Source organism: Caretta caretta, chromosome 17 (assembly GCF_965140235.1).
Source record: "Caretta caretta isolate rCarCar2 chromosome 17, rCarCar1.hap1, whole genome shotgun sequence".
NCBI lineage: Eukaryota > Metazoa > Chordata > Testudines > Cheloniidae > Caretta > Caretta caretta.
The window spans coordinates 12,512,131-12,533,906 of NC_134222.1; the positions used below are offsets into that span (position 1 = coordinate 12,512,131).

The window sequence follows — 21,776 nt, forward strand, 5'->3', positions numbered from 1 at the left end:
GGATGGAACAGAGGTAGGAAGCACCTATCCAGCTACTGAAGGTGATTATTTGTTTAATTTGTTAACTTGTTCTATCCCTGCATTTTTACTGTGGAGACACACTTGGGGCCCTTAAATAGATACAATGGTAATTGGTTCTTGAAATCTAAATATGGGTTTCCTTGTAGGCTGCACAGTGATTGATATATAGAAATTCATCATATGAAAATGCATATTCACAATCTATACTGATCAGATTACAATGTTCAAGCACTCCAAAGGGAAGTGTGTATACAACTGTTATGAATGCATTCATAAAGTCCTGTAAGGGTTTCTCATCTCTCACTAGCAGGGTCGCAGAGGGGTTTGGTTTGAGAGAGGCTGGGGGAATGGAAAGTGAAACCATGTTCTTCTGAGTGTTGCCTGTGGCCCTATCTAGGGGAGGCAGGTATGATAGTGAGGATCTGGCTGCACTGAAGTTTGTTGGAGTTCCTGGCAATGTAGCTTCTCTCCTTTGTTCATTCAGATCCCCCTGGTGCTACACATGTATCTTACTTTGTCTCTGATGTAATAATTAAAGTTACTATTGATCATGTTTTAAAACGTCATTATGGATATTTCAAACAATGCTCTTAACCAGGAGTGGGCGAACTATATGGCCCGCGGGCCACATCCGGCCCCTTAGACCATTTAATCTGGCCCTCAGCTCCTGCAGGGGAGCAGGGTCGGGGGTTTGCCCCACTCCGTGCGGCTCCCAGGAAGCAGCCAGCAATCCCCCGCTCCGGTTCCTGCGTAGTATGCGGAGGTATGGCCAGACGGCTCTGCGCGGTGGGGCTTCGTCCACAGGCGCCGTCCTTGCAGCTCCCATCAGCTGTGGTTCCTAGCCAATGGGAGCTGCCAGCGGCGGGGCGCCTGTGGACGGGGCAGCGCGCAGAGCCGCCTGGCTGAGCCTTGGAGCTGGAGGGGGGACATGCTTCTGGGAGCTGCCTGCCCTCTGAACTCATTGGTCCCAACCCAGAGCACTCCAAAGCCCGCACCCCAACCTGGAGCCCCCTCCTGCACTTTGAACTGCTAATTTCTGGCCCCACCCCAGAGCCTGCACCCACTCCCTTACCCCCAGTTTCCTGAGCATTCATGGCCAGCCATACAATTTCCATACCCTGATGTAGCCTTTAGGACAAAAATTTTGCTGACCCCTGCTCTAAACTGTACATGCACAGTGATGTCTCTTAATTTTCAGACACTGCTTTTAGTCTGGCTTTGAAAGTAATCAGATAATTCAATGCATTTTATTTATTTATATGAGATATGCGTTTGGGAATGTGTTCAAATGAATTTGCGTAGTTGAATTAGCACTACACAGCATGATCTTGAACTGCTTTCTAGCCATTAGAGGTCAGTGTTCTACTGCAAATGCTTAGAAGTACAGCAGAGAAATGTTCAGTCGCTGTTAATACTAGGTTTCAGAGGAACAGCCGTGTTAGTCTGTATTCGCAAAAAGAAAAGGAGTACTTGTGGCACCTTAGAGACTAACCAATTTATTTGAGCATGAGCTTTCGTGAGCTACAGCTCACTTCATCAGATGTTTACCGTGGAAACTGCAGCAGACTTTATATACACACAGAAATCATGAAACAATACCTCCTCCCACCCCACTGTCCTGCTGGTAATAGCTTATCTAAAGTGATCAACAGGTGGGCCATTTCCAGCACAAATCCAGGTTTTCTCACCCTCCACCCCCCCACACAAATTCACTCTCCTGCTGGTGCTAGCCCATCCAAAGTGACAACTCTTTACATAATCAAGTCGGGCTATTTCCTGCATAGATCAAGGTTTTCTCACATCCCCCCCACCCCCATACACACACAAACTCACTCTCCTGCTGGTAATAGCTCATCTAAACTGACCATTCTCCAGGTTTAAATCCAAGTTAAACCAGAACATCTGGGGGGGGGGGGGGTAGGAAAAAACAAGAGGAAACAGGCTACCTTGCATAATGACTTAGCCACTCCCAGTCTCTATTTAAGCCTAAATTAATAGTATCCAATTTGCAAATGAATTCCAATTCAGCAGTTTCTCGCTGGAGTCTGGATTTGAAGTTTTTTTGTTTTAAGATAGCGACCTTCATGTCTGTGATTGCGTGACCAGAGAGATTGAAGTGTTTTCCGACTGGTTTATGAATGTTATAATTCTTGACATCTGATTTGTGTCCATTTATTCTTTTACGTAGAGACTGTCCAGTTTGACCAATGTACATGGCAGAGGGGCATTGCTGGCACATGATGGCATATATCACATTGGTGGATGTGCAGGTGAACGAGCCTCTGATAGTGTGGCTGATGTTATTAGGCCCTGTGATGGTGTCCCCTGAATAGATATGTGGGCACAATTGGCAACGGGCTTTGTTGCAAGGATAAGTTCCTGGGTTAGTGGTTCTGTTGTGTGGTATGTGGTTGTTGGTGAGTATTTGCTTCAGGTTGCGGGGCTGTCTGTAGGCAAGGACTGGCCTGTCTCCCAAGACTTGTGAGAGTGTTGGGTCATCCTTTAGGATAGGTTGTAGATCCTTAATAATGCGTTGGAGGGGTTTTAGTTGGGGGCTGAAGGTGACGGCTAGTGGCGTTCTGTTATTTTCTTTGTTAGGCCTGTCCTGTAGTAGGTAACTTCTGGGAACTCTTCTGGCTCTATCAATCTGTTTCTTTACTTCTGCAGGTGGGTATTGTAGTTGTAAGAAAGCTTGACAGAGATCTTGTAGGTGTTTGTCTCTGTCTGAGGGGTTGGAGCAAATGCGGTTGTATCGCAGAGCTTGGCTGTAGACGATGGATCGTGTGGTGTGGTCAGGGTGAAAGCTGGAGGCATGCAGGTAGGAATAGCGGTCAGTAGGTTTCCGGTATAGGGTGGTGTTTATGTGGCCATTGTTTATTAGCACTGTAGTGTCCAGGAAGTGGATCTCTTGTGTGGACCGGACCAGGCTGAGGTTGGTGGTGGGATGGAAATTGTTGAAATCATGGTGGAATTCCTCAAGGGCTTCTTTTCCATGGGTCCAGATGATGAAGATGTCATCAATATAGCGCAAGTAGAGTAGGGGCTTTAGGGGACGAGAGCTGAGGAAGCGTTGTTCTAAATCAGCCATAAAAATGTTGGCATACTGTGGGGCCATGCGGGTACCCATAGCAGTGCCGCTGATCTGAAGGTATACATTGTCCCCAAATGTGAAATAGTTATGGGTAAGGACAAAGTCACAAAGTTCAGCCACCAGGTTAGCCGTGACATTATCGGGGATAGTGTTCTTGACGGGAATATTTCCAAAATACCTCTGAACAACATACTAATCCACAGAGGTCTCCCTGCCAACACTACAGAAAGAGGGATTCTAGATGGACTCCTCCTGAAGGTCGAAACAGCAGACTGGACTTCTACATAGCGTGCTTCCGCCGACGTGCACGGGCTGAAATTGTGGAAAAGCAGCATCACTTGCCCCATAACCTCAGCCATGCGGAACGCAATGCCATCCACAGCCTCAGAAACAACTCTGACATCATAATCAAAAAGCTGACAAAGGAGGTGCTGTTGTCATCATGAATAGGTCGGAATATGAACAAGAGGCTGCTCGGCAGCTCTCCAACACGAGTTTCTACAAGCCATTACCCTATGATCCCACTGAGAGTTACCAAAAGCAACTACAGCATTTGCTCAAGAAACTTCCTGAAAAAGCACAAGATCAAATCCGCACAGACACACCCCTGGAACCCCGACCTGGGATATTCTATCTACTACCCAAGATCCATAAACCTGGAAATCCTGGGCGCCCCATCATCTCAGGCATTGGCACCCTGACAGCAGGATTGTCTGGCTATGTAGACTCCCTCCTCAGGCCCTACGCTACCAGCACTCCCAGTTACCTTCGAGACACCACTGACTTCCTGAGGAAACTTCAATCCATCGGTGATCTTCCTGATAACACCATCCTGGCTACTATGGATGTAGAAGCCCTCTACACCAACATTCCACACAAAGATGGACTACAAGCCGTCAAGAACACTATCCCCGATAATGTCACGGCTAACCTGGTGGCTGAACTTTGTGACTTTGTCCTTACCCATAACTATTTCACAACAAAGCCCGTTGCCAATTGTGCCCACATATCTATTCAGGGGACACCATCACAGGGCCTAATAACATCAGCCACACTATCAGAGGCTCGTTCACCTGCACATCCACCAATGTGATATATGCCATCATGTGCCAGCAATGCCCCTCTGCCATGTACATTGGTCAAACTGGACAGTCTCTACGTAAAAGAATAAATGGACACAAATCAGATGTCAAGAATTCTAACATTCATAAACCAGTCGGAGAACACTTCAATCTCTCTGGTCACGCAATCACAGACATGAAGGTCGCTATCTTAAAACAAAAAAACTTCAAATCCAGACTCCAGCGAGAAACTGCTGAATTGGAATTCATTTGCAAATTGGATACTATTAATTTAGGCTTAAATAGAGACTGGGAGTGGCTAAGTCATTATGCAAGGTAGCCTGTTTCCTCTTGTTTTTTCCTACTTCCCCCCCCCCCCCCAGATGTTCTGGTTTAACTTGGATTTAAACCTGGAGAATGGTCAGTTTAGATGAGCTATTACCAGCAGGAGAGTGAGTTTGTGTGTGTATGGGGGTGGGGGGGATGTGAGAAAACCTTGATCTATGCAGGAAATAGCCCGACTTGATTATGTAAAGAATTGTCACTTTGGATGGGCTAGCACCAGCAGGAGAGTGAATTTGTGTGGGGGGGTGGAGGGTGAGAAAACCTGGATTTGTGCTGGAAATGGCCCACCTGTTGATCACTTTAGATAAGCTATTACCAGCAGGACAGTGGGGTGGGAGGAGGTATTGTTTCATGATTTCTGTGTGTATATAAAGTCTGCTGCAGTTTCCACGGTAAACATCTGATGAAGTGAGCTGTAGCTCACGAAAGCTCATGCTCAAATAAATTGGTTAGTCTCTAAGGTGCCACAAGTACTCCTTTTCTTTTTGTTAATACTAGATCAGCTGCTTGCTACCAATGTTTAGAGAGGTGTGTCTGACACACTTTACAACCAAATAAAACATGGCATGTCTCTATTCTAAGGAGCCTACAATTTGATAACTATATTTACTGAAGGCCTAAGTCTGCAAACCTGCTCCCAAAAGTGAGGATTTGCAGGCTTGGGCCCCCTAATCAGTTACACTGAAATCCAGGAAATCTCTGAAAAGGAAAAATTAACATGTTTCGTGTTGCAGAAATTGAATGCAAAATAATCTGGTCTTATAAGGAGGCTTGAAGTGCCACTGAACAATATGATTGCTCTTTTGTATGCATTGAGGACTGGCTCTGAAGTTGTTTTAGAAGGACATTAGAAAACCAGTGAGCCATCTATTTCAAAACTGCCATTTGCCGTTGAATCTGATATATACCACTTTTATTAATCTCTATTAAATGCTGGTCTCCTGTTCTCCCTTTTGAAGAATAGGTATTTGTGGAGCCGGAAAAATAATATAAAGAAATCCAGCGGAGGTGTCCCTTAAAGGCTTCAGTTTTAGTGCAAGCTCGTGCACAACTAATTTTATATTTCATTATAAATTAGATCACATACTATTAACAAATTGAGAAAGCCGACAAGATGAAGAAGGAGTAAAAGTTGCCAGTGCAATATACATACATGTGTGTGGTGTAGAGCTGGTTTGAAAATTTTCAAAATTTGCAATGTTGATTCTAAAAAAAAAAAAAACCAAAAAAACTTCCGACAAGGCTAAATTTAGCTGAAAGTGAGTTCATTTTTTATAATGAGCTCTCATATTTCTACTTTTTTAAAACAGATGTCCAAGAATATATCATAATTGTAAAATAATAGTTACTTGCCACTAGCTAAATGCAAAAGACAAAGTCAGTGGCCACGTCTGAAACAGTGAAGGAGAGGAAGTCTGGTGCTGCACAATATTTGGCCTGTGACTGCTTCATGAATATATCTTCTCTATAATGCTATTAATCAGTGTATCTTGCAGAGCTCTGTACAAACCAGGTCACTATTATTATCCCCATTTTTACAGATGGGGAACCTGGGGCATACAAGCAGCATACCGCCACCATACAAGTAGCAGAGCCAGGAATAGAACCCAGGTTTGCTGGAGGACCTTGGGCAAGTCATTTCAGCTTTCCGTGCCTCAGTAGATTTGCATTTGGCTTTGATTTGGCAAAGCACCTAAGTTCATGCTTATGTCCTATTGAAATCAATGGAGCGCGAGCCCTTTGAGTGGGGACCTATGTGAATGAATCTGGGGTGATGCAAGATATATGGCTAGTAAGAATCATACTGTAATGCCCCTACTGACCATGTTAATGGAGAAAATAGTGCTGCTGTGCTGTGAGAAAGGGTCTGTATGTTCTGGCTCTAAAGACAGGTTTCCTTTCAGAGCATTTCAACAGGATAAAGACTTTGACTATTACTGTGAAATAGCAATCTAGAGCTTTCCAACTCAGAACACATTTTGCTGAGCAATAGTTGTGTATACATCTTTACTCTCCATCATGATTTTGGTCATTCAGGACAATGTTAAAACTCAGAACACCAAAGCGTTATCTGACAAGTTGGCAAAAGCATGCCAAACCTCCATCCACTTCCGTAAAAGCTAGAAGGTTAGCAGTAACTGGGATGTGGCACCTTATATTTTTCAGATGTGCATAAAGGCTTTCAAATTGTTTCCACTGTGACACTAGCAACAGGATATCTGCATTATGAACAGCAGGATGCCCCCCAGCTTGAACTGTCAGTTTACGTATTCGGTTAATGGCTTTTCCTTATTCTTTTCCAGTTTGCTAGAAAAGCAAGAGCCCCAGCCTTGTTTATATTGGGCAATAATATATTCTACAAGAGATGGGGCCTGAGCCAAACTCCCACTCCAAATGCCATTGAACTTTGGGCTGTTTGGTACCTGATCCAAAACTCTGTCCAAACTATTTGGATTGGAAGAAAACTCTCTCCATCCAAATCCTTCTGAACTTTGGGAAAGTTCAGACCCAGATTGGAATGGTGTAGCTTGGGCTCATCTCTGATTGAATTGATCCAACACTTTTCAGCATGAAGGGGGTAGCAAAATATTTCACAATTGAAGTGCAACTAGGAAATCTCAGTGTGTGTTTCCTGTTTGAGGGATTCCCTTTGAAAACTGTGAGGGAAGTGGTGGGGGTAACTACAGTCAATAGCTCTTCTGTTTGTTGTCTTTCCCCCAACCCCCATGTGTTGGTTTGTTCAGTTTCAGGCCAAACTTAGGCTGATGCAACTGAGAGAAGCTCCTCGGAAATTAATGGAGTTGCATGTGTTTACACCAACTTATCAACTGGCCCACTGTTCAGAACAACCAAACTTTAGAAAGTTGTTGTGAGAGAATACTTAGTTATTGCCTGGTCTTTGCTATGCAGTTGGCAAAGGAGGGGCTCAGCCCTAGGCTTGTGATGTAATTATCTCTGCAAGGTATCTGGAAGTCCTGCTTCAGATGTTGGAACAAAATAGGCTGGATAAGATGAGAACGTGGCAGTGAGGGGGAGAAGATCTGTAACTCGACAAACTATGACCTGGACCATGTAAAATTCATTTGCTGAGTTCAGTCCATCGGACGAACAGATCTGGAACTGCCTGAACCACCTCAGCTTGGTAATTTTTTCGACAGTTGCACGCACATTTACGCGTGCTGGTTCTCTAGTGATTGCTCAGACAGTGTAGTTGTTATAAGGAAGAGAGTGATCCTGCTCCCATTGAAACCAACAGAAGTTTTGTCATTGACTTCAACAGGAATAGGAGTGTGGCCAAAGGAGTGAAAATCCTGCAGGGATGGTGCATTTAGCAATCCATGTTAGCATCATTGTCCCTTCTGGGCTGGCTCCTAACTCTGCAGTGAGAGGCCAGCCTCCTGTCCCTCTGTGTTGACTCAGTTGAGCAAGCTTGTGCATTGTACAGAAGGGGACTGCAGTGACGTAGTTGGGCCAGATTACTGTAGCTCCATTGACTTCAAGGGTGCCATGGTGATTGACCCCAGCCGAGGATCTGGCCTGGTATATTTAGCAAGTCCAGCGTTTGAGCTGCACATGCTTAAAAACTGTAGTTTCAACTACTATTTACATTTTAAAAAACTCTTGTTGCCAGTTTTCTGTAAAGTGGGGTGGGGAGGAGTGGGGGGAAGCAGGCAGCAGTTGCTGGCTCTAGAAGCCAACTGAGGAGAAGCAGGATGATCTGTGGGACAGTCTGAGCTATATCTATCTTAGGTACACATATGGCTCCCATCATCATAGTATCGACACATCTTACCATATTTATCCTCACAACACCCCTGGGCAGTAGGACAGTGCTATTTTCCCCATTGAGCCTCAGTTTCTCATCTCTACAGAGAGATTAAGTGACTTGGCCCAGGTCACACAGGATATCAGTGGCAGAGCAGGGAATTGAATTCAGTCTGAGTCCTAAACTACTATCCTTAGTAGTGGGTCATCTCCATGTAGATGAAGGAGGAGCCTTGGTAGGGAGCACGACACTCATACAGAGAGCAGGTGTGATAGTCCCTACCATGCAAATAGTTGTAGCCTACTAAATATTATTACTATCCTTTGTACTGCAGAAGGACCCAGCGGCTTCAGTCACATCCTGAAGCCAATGACGTTGCTCTGGATTTACAGCCCTGTGACTGAGATCACAATGGGACCCAGTGTGTTGTGTTTTTTTCCTTTAAATTCTAAATATATTTCAGTTTTGAAAAAACTTTTCTGGGAATCTCTTTCCTGCTCTATCCTCCACTCAGCCAGAAGCACTGAACCAAAAGGAGTTTGACATATATTTTATTATAAATGGTCATCAATACAGAACCAAAGTCATTTTTATAAATATCTGTGAGGAACAGAAACAGATGCAGGTAAAAAAACCATTCTTTAGCAAGAGCAATCTGCTTGCCTGGCAGTTGTTACGTTCTATTAGTTTGTTCGGGGGGGGGGGGGGGGGGGGGGATGGGACTTCAGTTTTTTTACATTCATTGCAAAAACAAAGCTGCTGATCTAGTGAACAGAAGCCAGAGGGTGGAATCTGATCTTTTTTTTTTTTCCCCCCACAAGTGTAAATTTGGAATAACACCACTGACGTTACTGTGGGTTAACTGAGATCAGAAATAGCCCAAGGTGTTCCAAAACTCCCAAATCATTTATATTCAGTGGCACCTTAGCAGGCCCCCTCAGCAGGGAGGCCGAGGAGGGAATGGATCATGGAGATCTCTTCTAGGGCTGGGGTGGAGGCATGTCGGTGCTGCCTGTGCTGCACCTGTTAAATAGGACTCCCGAGGACTCGCTGGTTTGTAAGCACTAAATTTATGAACACGTACATAAATGCGTACAAATAACAGCCCTGCTCCCCCGATGCCTCCTTAGCAAGGACTTATGCCAGGACCTGCACAGGCCTCAACCAACCACTGGAGCAAAAGATTTTCAGGTTTGCCCCCCCCCCCCACTAGCACACGCTGGTGGAGTCTGTTACACAGTAATAGCCCATATGGGGATTTGAGCTCAGACACTCGGTGAGTTGTGTCCCTTGCCCCAGCAGCTGATTCAGATAAAAGATAATAGCTTACTACTGCTGCAAGTGAAGTGTGTAACTCCTTTAGCTTAAGTGGCAAAGGCCCTGGGCTGTGGTTTCAATCCCCATATGGGCCACTGATTTTTAAAAACCCCCACCAGCGGCTGTCACATTGCGCGCACACACATAACATAATAAGCACACCCGAGCACGGTGATATTGCAATGGTGGAAGTCAAATAACTTGTATTCACTAGAGCAGAGGCTGCCTTCCTTTGTAAAGTCTTGGTGTAAGCTGCCTTCTGTTTCTTGTGTGTTACACTGGGTAGAGGAGTAGAAAACATCATCTACATTCTCCTGTGTGGCTTAAACTGTGGTAGGAGAGAATGACTTTGAAGCAGAGGTGCTCTTACCATACAGAGCCATGTGTCCCAAGCTGACCAGAAGGAGACTTATAATCTAGCTTTCTTCAATCTTTTAACACAACTGTATTTAAAACAACTTATCACTAGCACCAGAATGACGATTTCTGCCTTTCCCTATATTTTACTGGCCCGTTGCTGTGATCAACACTATTTGGGGCCCTGCTTGGCAACAGTGTAAGCAGGGACGAGGCTGAATGCAAGCACAGGGACGATAACAAGCTTCTGCGTGAACAATAGTGGCCACGTTCTATTCTCAAAACACTGCTCTCCTTTCGTTGAGAAAACACCGGAGTCGTCTCAGTATGGGGTTGTATTCAAGCTTCCCTGGTGGGTTTATTCAAAGCGACGCAGGTGATTATACAGTGACTGCACATAGGTGAAAACACACATGGGATCTGGCTTGCGTCCCATCACCATCATGTCATCCACTTCTATCAGGCGGTCGCAGTGAGCCAGTTTCCTGCAGTAACACCAAAACAGATCCATCAAACAGGGTTATTGCCAACAATTTCCAGTATCCATTTGCTACCCCGATATCGGAATCACTTGGGCTTGTATCAAACAGTGGAATTTTCTATCAAAGAAATCTCTATAACATTGTAGTTAACACTGAAACAGTCAAGCTCATGTGTTGCTTGAAGGCTGCCATTTTCTGTAAGCAGGGAACATTCCTGTTCCACGTCTCTCCTTTCTCCTCATGGTCTGATTCAAAGCTCAGTGGGATTTTTTTCTGTTGGTTTCAATAGACTTTAGATCAAGCCCTTAATGCTTTGCTGGATGCATCCCTATCTCTCATCATGCCACAGTTCCCCTGCCTTGCCCTGGGCCTCAGCAAGCAGGGTCCCTTGGGTTTGCAAATCCTCTTCTCCCACTTGCAGGAGAAAGGAAGCCCAGGTCACTCCAGTTGTTCAGAGGGGAACCCAGGGCTGTTCTGTCAGCCAGTAGGGATGCTTGCAGAGGACAACAGGGGTAAGTGAAATGGCAAGGGAATTCATGAGGAAGGCCTGGATGTTTGTTTTAGGTGGGAGTGACCCAGGCAGCAGTCCTGGATAGTCATCAGGATCAGGGCTGACAGGCTAGGATCCAGGATGAGGCAGAAGAGCAGATGTCTGTTGAGGCCTGGGGTGACAGAAGGGCTGTGGAATGATGCACACTGGGCAGACAGAGGTTTGTCCAGTAGAACCCAAGTCATGTGGAAGGAAATGAGAGAGACCAGTCTTTCTCTGGTCTAAAAGAAAACACCGAGGTCGCAGTCAACAACAGCCAGGGGGAAGCCTACATTTCCACAGGCAGCTCTTATCTAATAGGTTACTACTGAATTTTCAGAGTCTCTTGTGGTCTAGCCTACATTTATCTCGGCACACCATCTTGGCTATGAAAAAAGCTGGGTTTGGGCCACAGGATGACTGGTCCCTTGGAGAGGGAGGGAGGGAGGGGTCCAGTGCACCTGGGACTGATTTCCTGCTGCCCAACTGGGCTTAAGGGAAAGCACTTGGGCCTTATAAAGGGGCAGGCACCAGTAAGGGAAGGTTGACTACCCACGGATCTCTCTCAGCTCCGGCTGGGGAGACGGCTGTGGTAGAGGGTACAGAGCCCAGGAGCCCCTAAGGAATAAGGGGAGGGCTAGTGCGTGAGAAGGCTGAATTCCAGCTAGGAAAGACTGAGAGTGGCTGCTCAGTGAAGAGCCAACAGGGACAGAAGAAGAGCTCCAGGACTGGCTGTACATGCTAAAGCTGAGTATGAATGTGTGTGTGGTGGTGATGGACTTTATCTGAGGATTTTTTTTGTTTTGGAACTGTAAATATTATTGAACCAGCCCTAGGCTGGGGTGGTGTTAACCATAAGGAAACCTAAGAGAGTCCTGAGAAAAGGGGAAGCCCAAACCAGGGCTGTACAGAGCCACCCTGTGACATGAGAGAGGCGTGTGGGAGGTAATGCATTCTATTATAGTTCATGTCAGAAATCAACCAGCTAAAAAATCTTGAGGCTTACTCACGGGATTGTTAATGAGCAGCAGGAGTAAGAAAGATTCTTCCCCTATCATTTTATTTATCTATGACTGACCTCGCTTGCAGCGAGCTCAAATACGGTGCATGGCCTTTATAGTGCGAGTTTTGCTTCATGGCAAACGGTGATTCCAGTTCTAATGAAGTTTTGATTTGAAAAACTTCACTCCGAGTGGGGCCTACTGTACATCAGTGTTAGTGTTTGAAGCTACATCAAAAGCTGTAGGTGCCTGTAGCCGTGCATTGCTGCATCCTGTGATTATTTGGAAAGAGCATGCTGAACCTGACTGTGTATCCCATGGAGCGCTCTTATTGTTACCCGAGTTAAACTGCACAGCAGCTGAGTATGAGTCATGTTTACATTGGGTCAAGCAGCTTAAAATTTCCTTCCTTCTGTAATTGAACAAAATTATCAAATAGCTGAAAAATGCCCCTTTGTTATGAATTTAGCAAACCCTGGCTGGTCTCACTCACTGATCCGGTGTGCCAAAACACACAGGATGACGCAACTGCGTGGTGTGATCCCTCAATCTGTTTTACAGAGCTTCGCCTAACAAGCAGGGCTGAGATTTTTCAGAAATGCACAGCACTAGCCCCTCTCTGCTACCACTGAAGTCAACTCTCATGGACATAACTAGGAGGAGACTTGCAAATCTCACTCCAGAAAACTAAACCACTTGCTGCATACTTTTGATCTTTCCAGCGGGGCGAGATTCGCATGCAGACCTCATCTAAATCGGGTATTAGGGTGGGATTTTCAAAAGGGTTTCAGAGTTCGTTGCCCAATTCCCGCTGAATGTCAATGAGAGTTGGATAACTAACTCCCTGAAGCGTCTGTAAACCTCGGTTTCTTTGTTATGATGGTTACTTGAAAAGTTCAGTAAGAGTCACCTATGACTTGTATCATAAAAAGCTAGAAAGGATGTAGGTTCTTCTCTATCCAAATAGAGGATATAGAGCCCATTTTCCCAAAGAGTAGTGAAATAACACTGTAAGGCTGGTTATAAAATCATCCCACTGAGATGGCACACTTACATTGCAGCCATTACCTAATAAAGCTTCAGTATAATGTCGAACCCCTTAAGACCAGTAAATGTTTTTTTATGTAGAAAATGGCAGAACGGAATTTAGTGGAATGCTTTAAACTGTTAAAATGAGCCACTTTCCATAAACTGTAGCACTTCAGAGCTTTCCTTGTGATTTGCTTTGACTGCTGTCTGATTCTTGATTTTAACTTTGAACGCTCCCAATACATGTTGACGACTGGCCTAATGGAAAGATTAGCTTTTATAGCACGACCCAGAGTTTCAGACATCAGGTCCTTTATGAAGCTACAATGAGCTAGAGCATACTAGGGTTTTAACAAGAAGAGTGCTAACACTACATTCTCCATTAGGCCATCTGCTCCTTCATTAGCTTGGATTTGGTCTTGACAGTGCTGACTAGGCCAAAGCTTTGTTCCTGATGCTTACTCTTGGGAAGAAAGAGAGGAAACATCATCTGAAGTTCCCACTGGCCTGCAATAGAAGACACAGCTGCAGGAGTCTGGAGGGATATCTGCAGACCTTTGCAGCTGGGAAACACAATTAAATCGGCTCTGCCTTTAATAGCAAGTGAACCTGTACTCCATGTGACACTGGGAGAGTTCTGTGATCTATAATCAATAGTCCACCAGCTGGCATCCCTTGGTAGTTTTGCTTTTCTTGCTACCGTCTATGGAACAAAATAGTACTGAATATTTTTCAAGTCCTAGTTAAGAGACTTAGAGTATGTCTACATAGAGATAAAAGACCCACGGCATGGCTGCAGTTGGCCTGGGGTCAGCTGACTTGGGCTCAGGCTCCGGGGCTACAAATTGCTGCGTAGACCTTAGGGACCTTCCATCTTTGCAGGATCCCGCAGCTTGAGCTCCAGTCCAAGCCTGAACGTCTGCACAGCGGTTTTACGGAGCCCGAGCCCCGTGAGCTCAAGGCAGCTGGCCCGGGCCAGCCGTAGATTTTTTTACCCCTGTGTAGATGTACCCCAATATAGACAGACCTTAAGGGTATTTGTGCCAGTGTAGCTACACCAGTGCCAACGACTAGTGTAAATGTACTGCACTGATGAAATACTGGTGGCTTGTCTACACAGTGTGTTAGTCTGCATCTAGAGTGTTACACATTAACTGGCCTGTGTGGAGCCCCTGGCGTGCACTAAAAGTTCCCTAGTGCATGTTAACATAGTACTGTTTGAAACAGGACTCAACACGCACTGAGGAACTTTTAGTGTAGGTTAGCAGGGTGCACGTGGGCCAGTTAGCGTACAACATGCTGGTGTACGCTACAATTCAAACCCCACTGAGGCGCACTAACGCATCATGTAGACAAGCCCTGCTGCAGCTTACTCCAGTTTCAAACCACACTAAGTTGCACTGGTGCAGCACATCTACACTGGGATTTGTGCCTGTCTAACTACACCCGTACAAATCACTCCCCAGCAGAGACGGGCCCTTAGACAAATGCGTGTGTTAACAACAGAGCCCTAGGCTGACATTTTAATTGACAATGATAAGAGTGTACAGACATAACTTTCGTCCCTCCTAACAGTATTTCACAAAGCAAAATAAGTGTTGTTCTAAACAACAATGGTATTCCACTAAAACAAAAAAACCAAACGTGAGAGTCTGATAGTATGTTCCTTAGTCACCCAAAAGTCAGGAGAAATTCAGTTTAAGGAAAGTGTCGATTGCAGAAATGCAAGTACACAGAATCTTGCTGTGTATATATGCCAGCGGCATACTAGTTCTGTACATCCTGTAAACACGCATAGCAGGACCAGTAAAAGGCCTTTGGTACTGCATTCCACTTTCCTCGCTATTTCGTATGTTAACACCACAACTAGTGTCTGCCCAAAGACCACTCATATACAGCCTCTTGACCGATGCATGTTTTACATTTGTTTCGCCACTTAATTTTGTGTTTATTTCACGGATCAACATCATTTTACAGCTACAGAAGAATAAAGACAACGGCCGTGTCTTGCACATACTTTGCCATGATAGGCTTGTTGAGAGGTGGGGGGGATAATCTCTCATTGCAAGTGTCCTTGCAATAGCCACCCTTGTTCCCTTTCAGGGGATGCCAAAAGGCAGTTGTCCTATCTGCCAAGTTAGAGTATTGTAAATGTGAGTTTGACTGATTAGGCACCATGGTATCATGACTCTTGGGACTGTTGTTTTGGTTCCTGGTTCCAAATCCTAAACTTTTCAACTCAAAGGCAAAGAATCCTTGACCTCGTAAGTTAAAGTTGGAGGGGCAGATCCCAGGCTGCTGTAAATCAGTGTAACGCTGTTAAAGTCAATGGAGCTAGACCAGTTTAGTCAAATCAATGGCATCCGCCAATTTACAGGATCTGGCTGAGAGTAATTTTTAAAGTGACCCAATTTTCTAACAATGGAATAATAACTTCTTTTAAATTCAGTTTGTATCTTCCAGTGCTTGTAAGTCACCCTGTATAACCCACCCTCCAGCTGTCTCAAGGAAAGTGCATGTATTCTGTTCTCTGCTACATTGAAATCCAATAGGCTGTCAACAGTTACGAGTCATATGGTCTGATCTGGTTACTTTGTCATAGTTACTACTAATCCATCTTAAGACCATTTCTGGTTTTTTCCAAATCTCAATTAATAAAATTTATAAGGTTTAAGAGCTTTCCAGATGGATATTTACATGGATTTAGAAAAGCCACCTGTCGGGAACATGCAGTAATAACTGTCAGCAGAATTTGTAAAAGCTATTTTAACTTATTTCCCTCAAAGGACTAGAGGGAAACAACATCCGATTAGACAACAGCCCAGGTTAATTTAAGCTACTGAATGGAACCTGAATGGAAGCTCTATGATGTGCAATAGAAAGGTCAAGTTAAGTCTTCTGAAAGTGTTAAAGTGAAAACCATGAATTTCCAGACCTAAATCAAGTGCATCAGAACTTCATGTTAGTGCACGTACCCACACTCTAAAGACACAGTCCTGCCTCCCACGGATGTCAGTAGCAAGACTGCTATGGATTGCTGTGGGAGCAGGACCCAGCTATTAGAAGCTACAGTGATAAGTGCTTTATAGATACTCTGGTGCTAAGCGTTATGGGGGAGATTTTCAAATGGTACTGATGCTCCTAAATCCCTTGTGTATATAATAGCTCTGATTGATAGAGAACTGGAGTTGGCAGGCAAGAATCTGAGTGCATGAATCCAAAGACAGACTGGGACACAGAGCCCTGGAGTTTCTTTGCAACAACTTATTGATTACCAGTCATCTGCTAAAAATGCCTCTTTTGATTCCTGAGCCTCCTGCTTCATGTGATGTCTTGTAAAGTCTTACTACCCTTTTCTGGCATAAGAAGGGTGAGCTTGTGATGGAGGGTATGAGAGAGAAATGATCACACTCTGTTGCCGCACAGTCTTGTGAGACTTTAATTGGATGCACTTCACAGAGATCTAAAGTGATACTCACTCAGCCATGGTGAAAGCCAGCTCAAAGTTCCGCTTGCGGTTAGCTGGGTCAAGCGCATTATAATCGAAGGCTTCAGGGAAGAAAGAATGCACCAGGGCACAGAATGCCATCCCGTCATTCCAACTCGAGGAGAAGTTCTGTAGATCAAGGTGCTGTCAGAATGCAAACAGAGCTTTAGGGCCATGTACAGAGCTGGGAACTGCAGCCGTCTTCACTCATGGCTGTATTCTTGCCCTTCTCTTACTCACCAAAGGGAACATGCAGAGTACTTAGCAGATGCCTTATGTTTTTTTTCCTTGTTTGTACACCCATTACGTTATTTCAGCTAAGAGGAGCATTGGCATCCTCAGCCCTTTTGCGAAAGTTAGCACAGGTGCAAAGCAGATGTTTAGTCTACGGGCCTGGTCCAAAGCCCAGTGAAGACAATGGAAACACTGCCATTAACTTCAGTGGGCATTGGATCAGCCTCTGTCTTTATCTACTCTTACTCGAGAGTATTACTTATACCTATGGAGTAGTCAATAACCGGAGGATGGTATTTTTCTGTGCAGTGCTTAGTGTCGTATAAAGACTAACCTGTACTTGCTTGCTTCACATTTAGGGTCAAATTAGTACTGACTTAGCCCTGTTAACTTTAAGGGAGTTGTCTGAAGGTAAATGAGGGGACACTTTGCCCCAGAGGGACTGCACACAGTGTAGGACAGTGCAGAAACTGGCCCATTTGCCGTTACAGCAAAGAGCCAGAGTCACTCTGCATTTGCACCCGTGTAACGAAATGGAACTGGGCTCTTTTGCTTCATGATGCTAGACTTTTCCCCACCCTACAAAAGTCAGACTGATGGTTTCATTACCTGTTGGAACATACCCTTGAGTTTAGTGTTCAACAACAATAATATTTTGTTTTCTCAGAATGGAACTGTAGCATGGGCATTCTTTTGTTCTTATAAATCTAGGAAATTGTCCCTTTCCCTCGCAATTGCATTAGGCAATGCAGTTTAATGCTATGTAACATTAATGGAACCTCCCCCAGGTCAGATTCTCTTCAGTTACACTGGAGCGATCCCATAGACACGAACATGCTGAAACTGGGAGAATTTAACCTCAAGCATTTAATATGATTAAACATCTCTAATTCCAATGGAGAGTAGTCTGGTTTACTGCATAACTAAGTTATCTTTGTCTCCAGGTAATAGTACTACTGAGTAATCTCCAGCCCTATCCACATCTCACTATATAGAATAAAGGAGGCACACACTGCCATTAGCAGAGAGTGCACAAACGTAAGATGGATCTTGTAAACGCAAACAATTCAGACCTCAATCCAGCAAAGCACCGAGGGCCAGATTTTTAAAGAAATTTAGGCATCTAACTCCTATGGCGAGTTGAGTGCCTAAATATTTTAAACAATCTAGCCCTTAAGCACTAACTTCAATGATGTGAGTAGTCTCATTCACTTCTAATGAACTAAGCAATACACACACCGTTTCTTGGGGTTTTTGGAGACCAGTGATAAATGTAACCCATGGTCTAGTGTATTTTAGATTCACTAGCTGTGGAACACACTTTTTGAGTACAGTTTCTCTAGAAATACTCAAAGAAGTTCCTGGAAAGAATTAAAATGGAAAGCAGTGACGTCTTCTCACCTTGTATCCTATGGTTTTGGAGCGACACCAATCCAGTAGAATCTGCTTAATGCTGCTTGCACTGGCAACCCCAAAACTCTGTGACCGCTTCAGCTTTGCTTTGGACTCTCCTTTTCCTCTAGAAGAAGAAAAGGGAGAAAACCTTGACTAGAGGAGACTAATCCGAATGTCTTCACATCAGCTGCGTGCCCTGACATAGACAGTAAAGAACCCATAAACACAACCTTTCTTCTTCCACCCCTTGCCTATGTGAGGCATGCATAGGGGAAACCTGGTCCTAACCATGCTAAAGGGAAAACCCCTATTGACGTCAAAAGAATCAGAATTTCACCTCTACCTTCTATTTACAGTATAAACATTGAGGCAAGGACCATGTCCTGTAAAGCACAGTACATATTGTTGGCTCTCAGATAACACTATAAGACCATGAAATCCATCTCCTTTTATGAGCCATCCAGAGGGAGATTTTTACAACACTTCCTTCTGAACAACACCCACTGGGCCAGGGGAGTGAATATACAACAGCTTGAGCTCTGAATTTCCTGGCTTCTGTCCCTTTCAGGTTGACCTCCTGACATTACCGGATCTTCATTCTTGGTTGGAGGTGTCCACCAAGGGCTTGAGCCAGCACCCACTGGAAATTCTCCCACTGCCTTCAGTGGAGTTGGATCAGGCCCCAGCTTTCCTTTGCTCAAATTCCCAAATCTGGAGATCCCTCTGCTATAAGCTGTTAGCAGAATATTTTCCCATTACTGAGCCCCCTTTGGATGCAAGAGGGACTAAGGAGTGACATACTTCCCACTGTCCTGCTCAAATTTCTCAAAGAGCGCTTTCCTGGCCTGTGTTCCTGAAGTGCGTGGCAATGTCTGAGACCGCACCAGTTCTCGCCTCCTTTCCACTTGGCGATGTACAGTCGGAGGTGGGGAGCAGGATTTGGGTGTCACATCATAGTAACTGTCAATGGTATTGCTGAAAGAGAACACCAAAAACACTCTAAGAGAAACTATCCGGAACATTGGGTATCGCCACCAAGCACTGAGATCAGTAACAGCAAAACTTCAGCAGCCTAAACACCTGGAATAAACATTTTCAAAAGCGTGTGAATAACTTAGCCATTTTCAAAAGTAACTTGGGTATTTCGGAACCTAAATCAAACTGAAAGGTCAGAGGACGTAGACTGCAAAAGGCCAGGTCTCCAAGGGTATTTAGATGCCTAACTCCCATTGAAATCAGTGGGAGTTAGGCGCTTAAATAAATATCTAGGCCTAAATCACTTTTGAAAATGGGACTTAGCCATCTAAATCAGCCGTTGCAATTCTGAGCAGAGCAACTCCTAAATCCCTTTAAAAATCTAAGTGTTGGGCACGTAAGGTCTGAATCCTTATTAATTTGCAATGAGATTTAGGCATCTAGGGGCATAAGTCACATTTTTGGTACTTGGGCTCCTAAATCACTCATACCAAGCCCAATCCTCAGCTCCTGTAAGTCAGTGTCGCTCCAATGGACCCTGGCCAATTTACACCAGCAGGCCAGTTGGATTATATTATACAGGATTATCTATCACTTTGCACTTCTATTTGAGGTTCCCAAAGCACTTGACAAACATTCGTGATTTAAGCCACATATTACACATGTGAAGATGGTGTGTTCCCACCATTTCCAACAGGGAGAAACTGAGGCACAAATGGGGGCACTGACTGGCTCAAGATCACACATTATCCACGACAGAGCTGTGAATCAAACCCAGATCTACTATTAAGCCCACGATGATCATTCTCCTATGACTTAGCCACCAAGGAGCGGGTGTAGCATCCTAACTTATTAGTTGTTCAAAAGAAATGTAAAACCCTGTGCAGGGAAATTTTCAGGGCAGATGCAAGCCCAGTTTAAGAGGTTTAGGTAACCAGTGCTCCCCTGTTTCCTGATGAGGTTTTGCATGCTGAGGTTTTGCATGCTGAGGATGCCTTGCTATTGCTGCAGTAATTATGATACTGTGTAATCCTATACTAAACAACTGTGACTTTGAGTTAATCACAAAGGTGTGGTAGTCAGCCTTTTGGAGTGAAGGCAGAAAGTCATAGTGTGTTCTGCAAGGAGTTTAGAAACTTAAAGCTGCAAGCTAAGCTGCAGGCCAGTCAAACTAAGGATGTTTGATAGGGGTCATGCATTCAAGTGCCAAAAATAGACCCAAAATAACAACTTTTACACAGCTGAGTGCTTTAAAAGGAGCTTTCAGAGGCCCAGGCATGGCTATTAAAGGACATCTCTAAGCTTTTTACATCCCATCTGTGCCTGTTCACGCTGGGATTAGAACAGGGCTAGCAACGTGGCAATTAATAGCAAGGTTCTGAACTTGGTGCGTTCTGACAGTGAGATTTGTATGACGGTGGAACACTCCGTGCGTGAAGACATAGGTCATTAGCCTAGCTAAAGCACAATAAAGTATACAGCAGGGAACAATCCTGCACTGGCTGGGGGAACCGGCTAGATCAAAGGTTATCACATTATCTTGGTAATTATATGGCCCCCTCTCTGAGCCCCTCACACAAAGTAATGGACTTATCTTTCCAACATGGCTGTGATGTAGGGAAATATTGTTACCCACATTTTACAGGGGGGGTGCTGAAGTACAGAGAGATTAAGGGTCCCAGGTCACACAGGGAGTCTATTGTAGCACCAGGAACTGAACCAAGATCTCCCAAGTCCCCATCCAGTGCCTGACCCACAAGCCCATCCGTCCCTTATCCTGTAATGCAGGGCAGGTAACCACATGCTATTCCCAACCTGCTCCTAACACAGTAACCCATTTCTGGGGTTTGCCTTTGCTGTTAATTTACGTTACAAACTAATCCCAGTCTAAGCATCATTGTGAGCTTGACAGTTCCTGAGAAAACCTGCAGGATCTCTCTCTGTTCCGGTCTCTAGTTCCTTCTGCCTCAGATTTCAGAGTAGCAGCCGTGTCTGTATCCGCAAAAAGAAAAGGAGTGCATGCATCTGATGAAGTGAGCTGTAGCTCACGAAAGCTTATGCTCATATAAATTTGTTAGTCTCTAAGGTGCCACAAGTCCTCCTTTTCTTTCTGCCTCAGAGACACTCAAACTCTTTTTTAGACCGAAGCCAGTAGGACCCACTTGGTCTGGCTGCGAGGGTGAGTCAACAGAAGACCTCTGCATTTAGGCTATGTTGAACACACTCAGAAAAAGTCTCACTGAAACAATCAAGGAAAGATCCTACCTTTCACTAGCTTTGGTTCCACTAGTCAATCCATAGCTCATGGCTGACGTAGACTTTGTGACGGAAGTGCTTTTCTCTGTATAAACAGCAAGAAAAACAAGATGCATCAGTGTTGAAAGTATTTTCTCTCCTTCCCCCACATGTTTTCAATCTATTTCCTGACATGTGGCCACACATTTATTCTTACTCACAGCAATGAAAAGTTGCAGATTTCTCTATAAAAGACCTCTGCCAGTATGAGCTAATGATTTCCTGTGGAGAGATTCTCCCCGCTGTCCCAGGCACCACTATAGTCGCATACAGGGCAATAAACAGCTCCCCAGGGGCTATGGGACAATTCCCCTGGTGCAGACACTGGGCTGGGACACCGCAGGCAGACCTACACTGGCCCTCCTGCCAGTCCCAGAGTAGAGGGCATGCT

At 44.7% G+C, this 21,776-nt stretch overlaps 1 protein-coding gene across 1 annotated transcript in view; it reads right to left on the reverse strand.

Annotated features, from left to right (window-relative positions):
* Window positions 1–8,988: 8,988 nt before the first annotated feature.
* SMTNL2 (smoothelin like 2) overlaps window positions 8,989–21,776 on the reverse strand; it is a 46,020-nt gene continuing 33,232 nt past the window's right edge. Inside the window, exons 5-9 of the mRNA XM_048824069.2 lie at window positions 21,356–21,431; window positions 18,917–19,090; window positions 18,122–18,239; window positions 16,479–16,630; window positions 8,989–10,443 (exon numbers count right to left, since the gene is read on the reverse strand). Coding sequence (XP_048680026.2) covers window positions 10,317–10,443; window positions 16,479–16,630; window positions 18,122–18,239; window positions 18,917–19,090; window positions 21,356–21,431 — 647 coding nt within the window. The 3' untranslated portion in view covers window positions 8,989–10,316. The remainder of the gene's footprint in view (window positions 10,444–16,478; window positions 16,631–18,121; window positions 18,240–18,916; window positions 19,091–21,355; window positions 21,432–21,776) is intronic.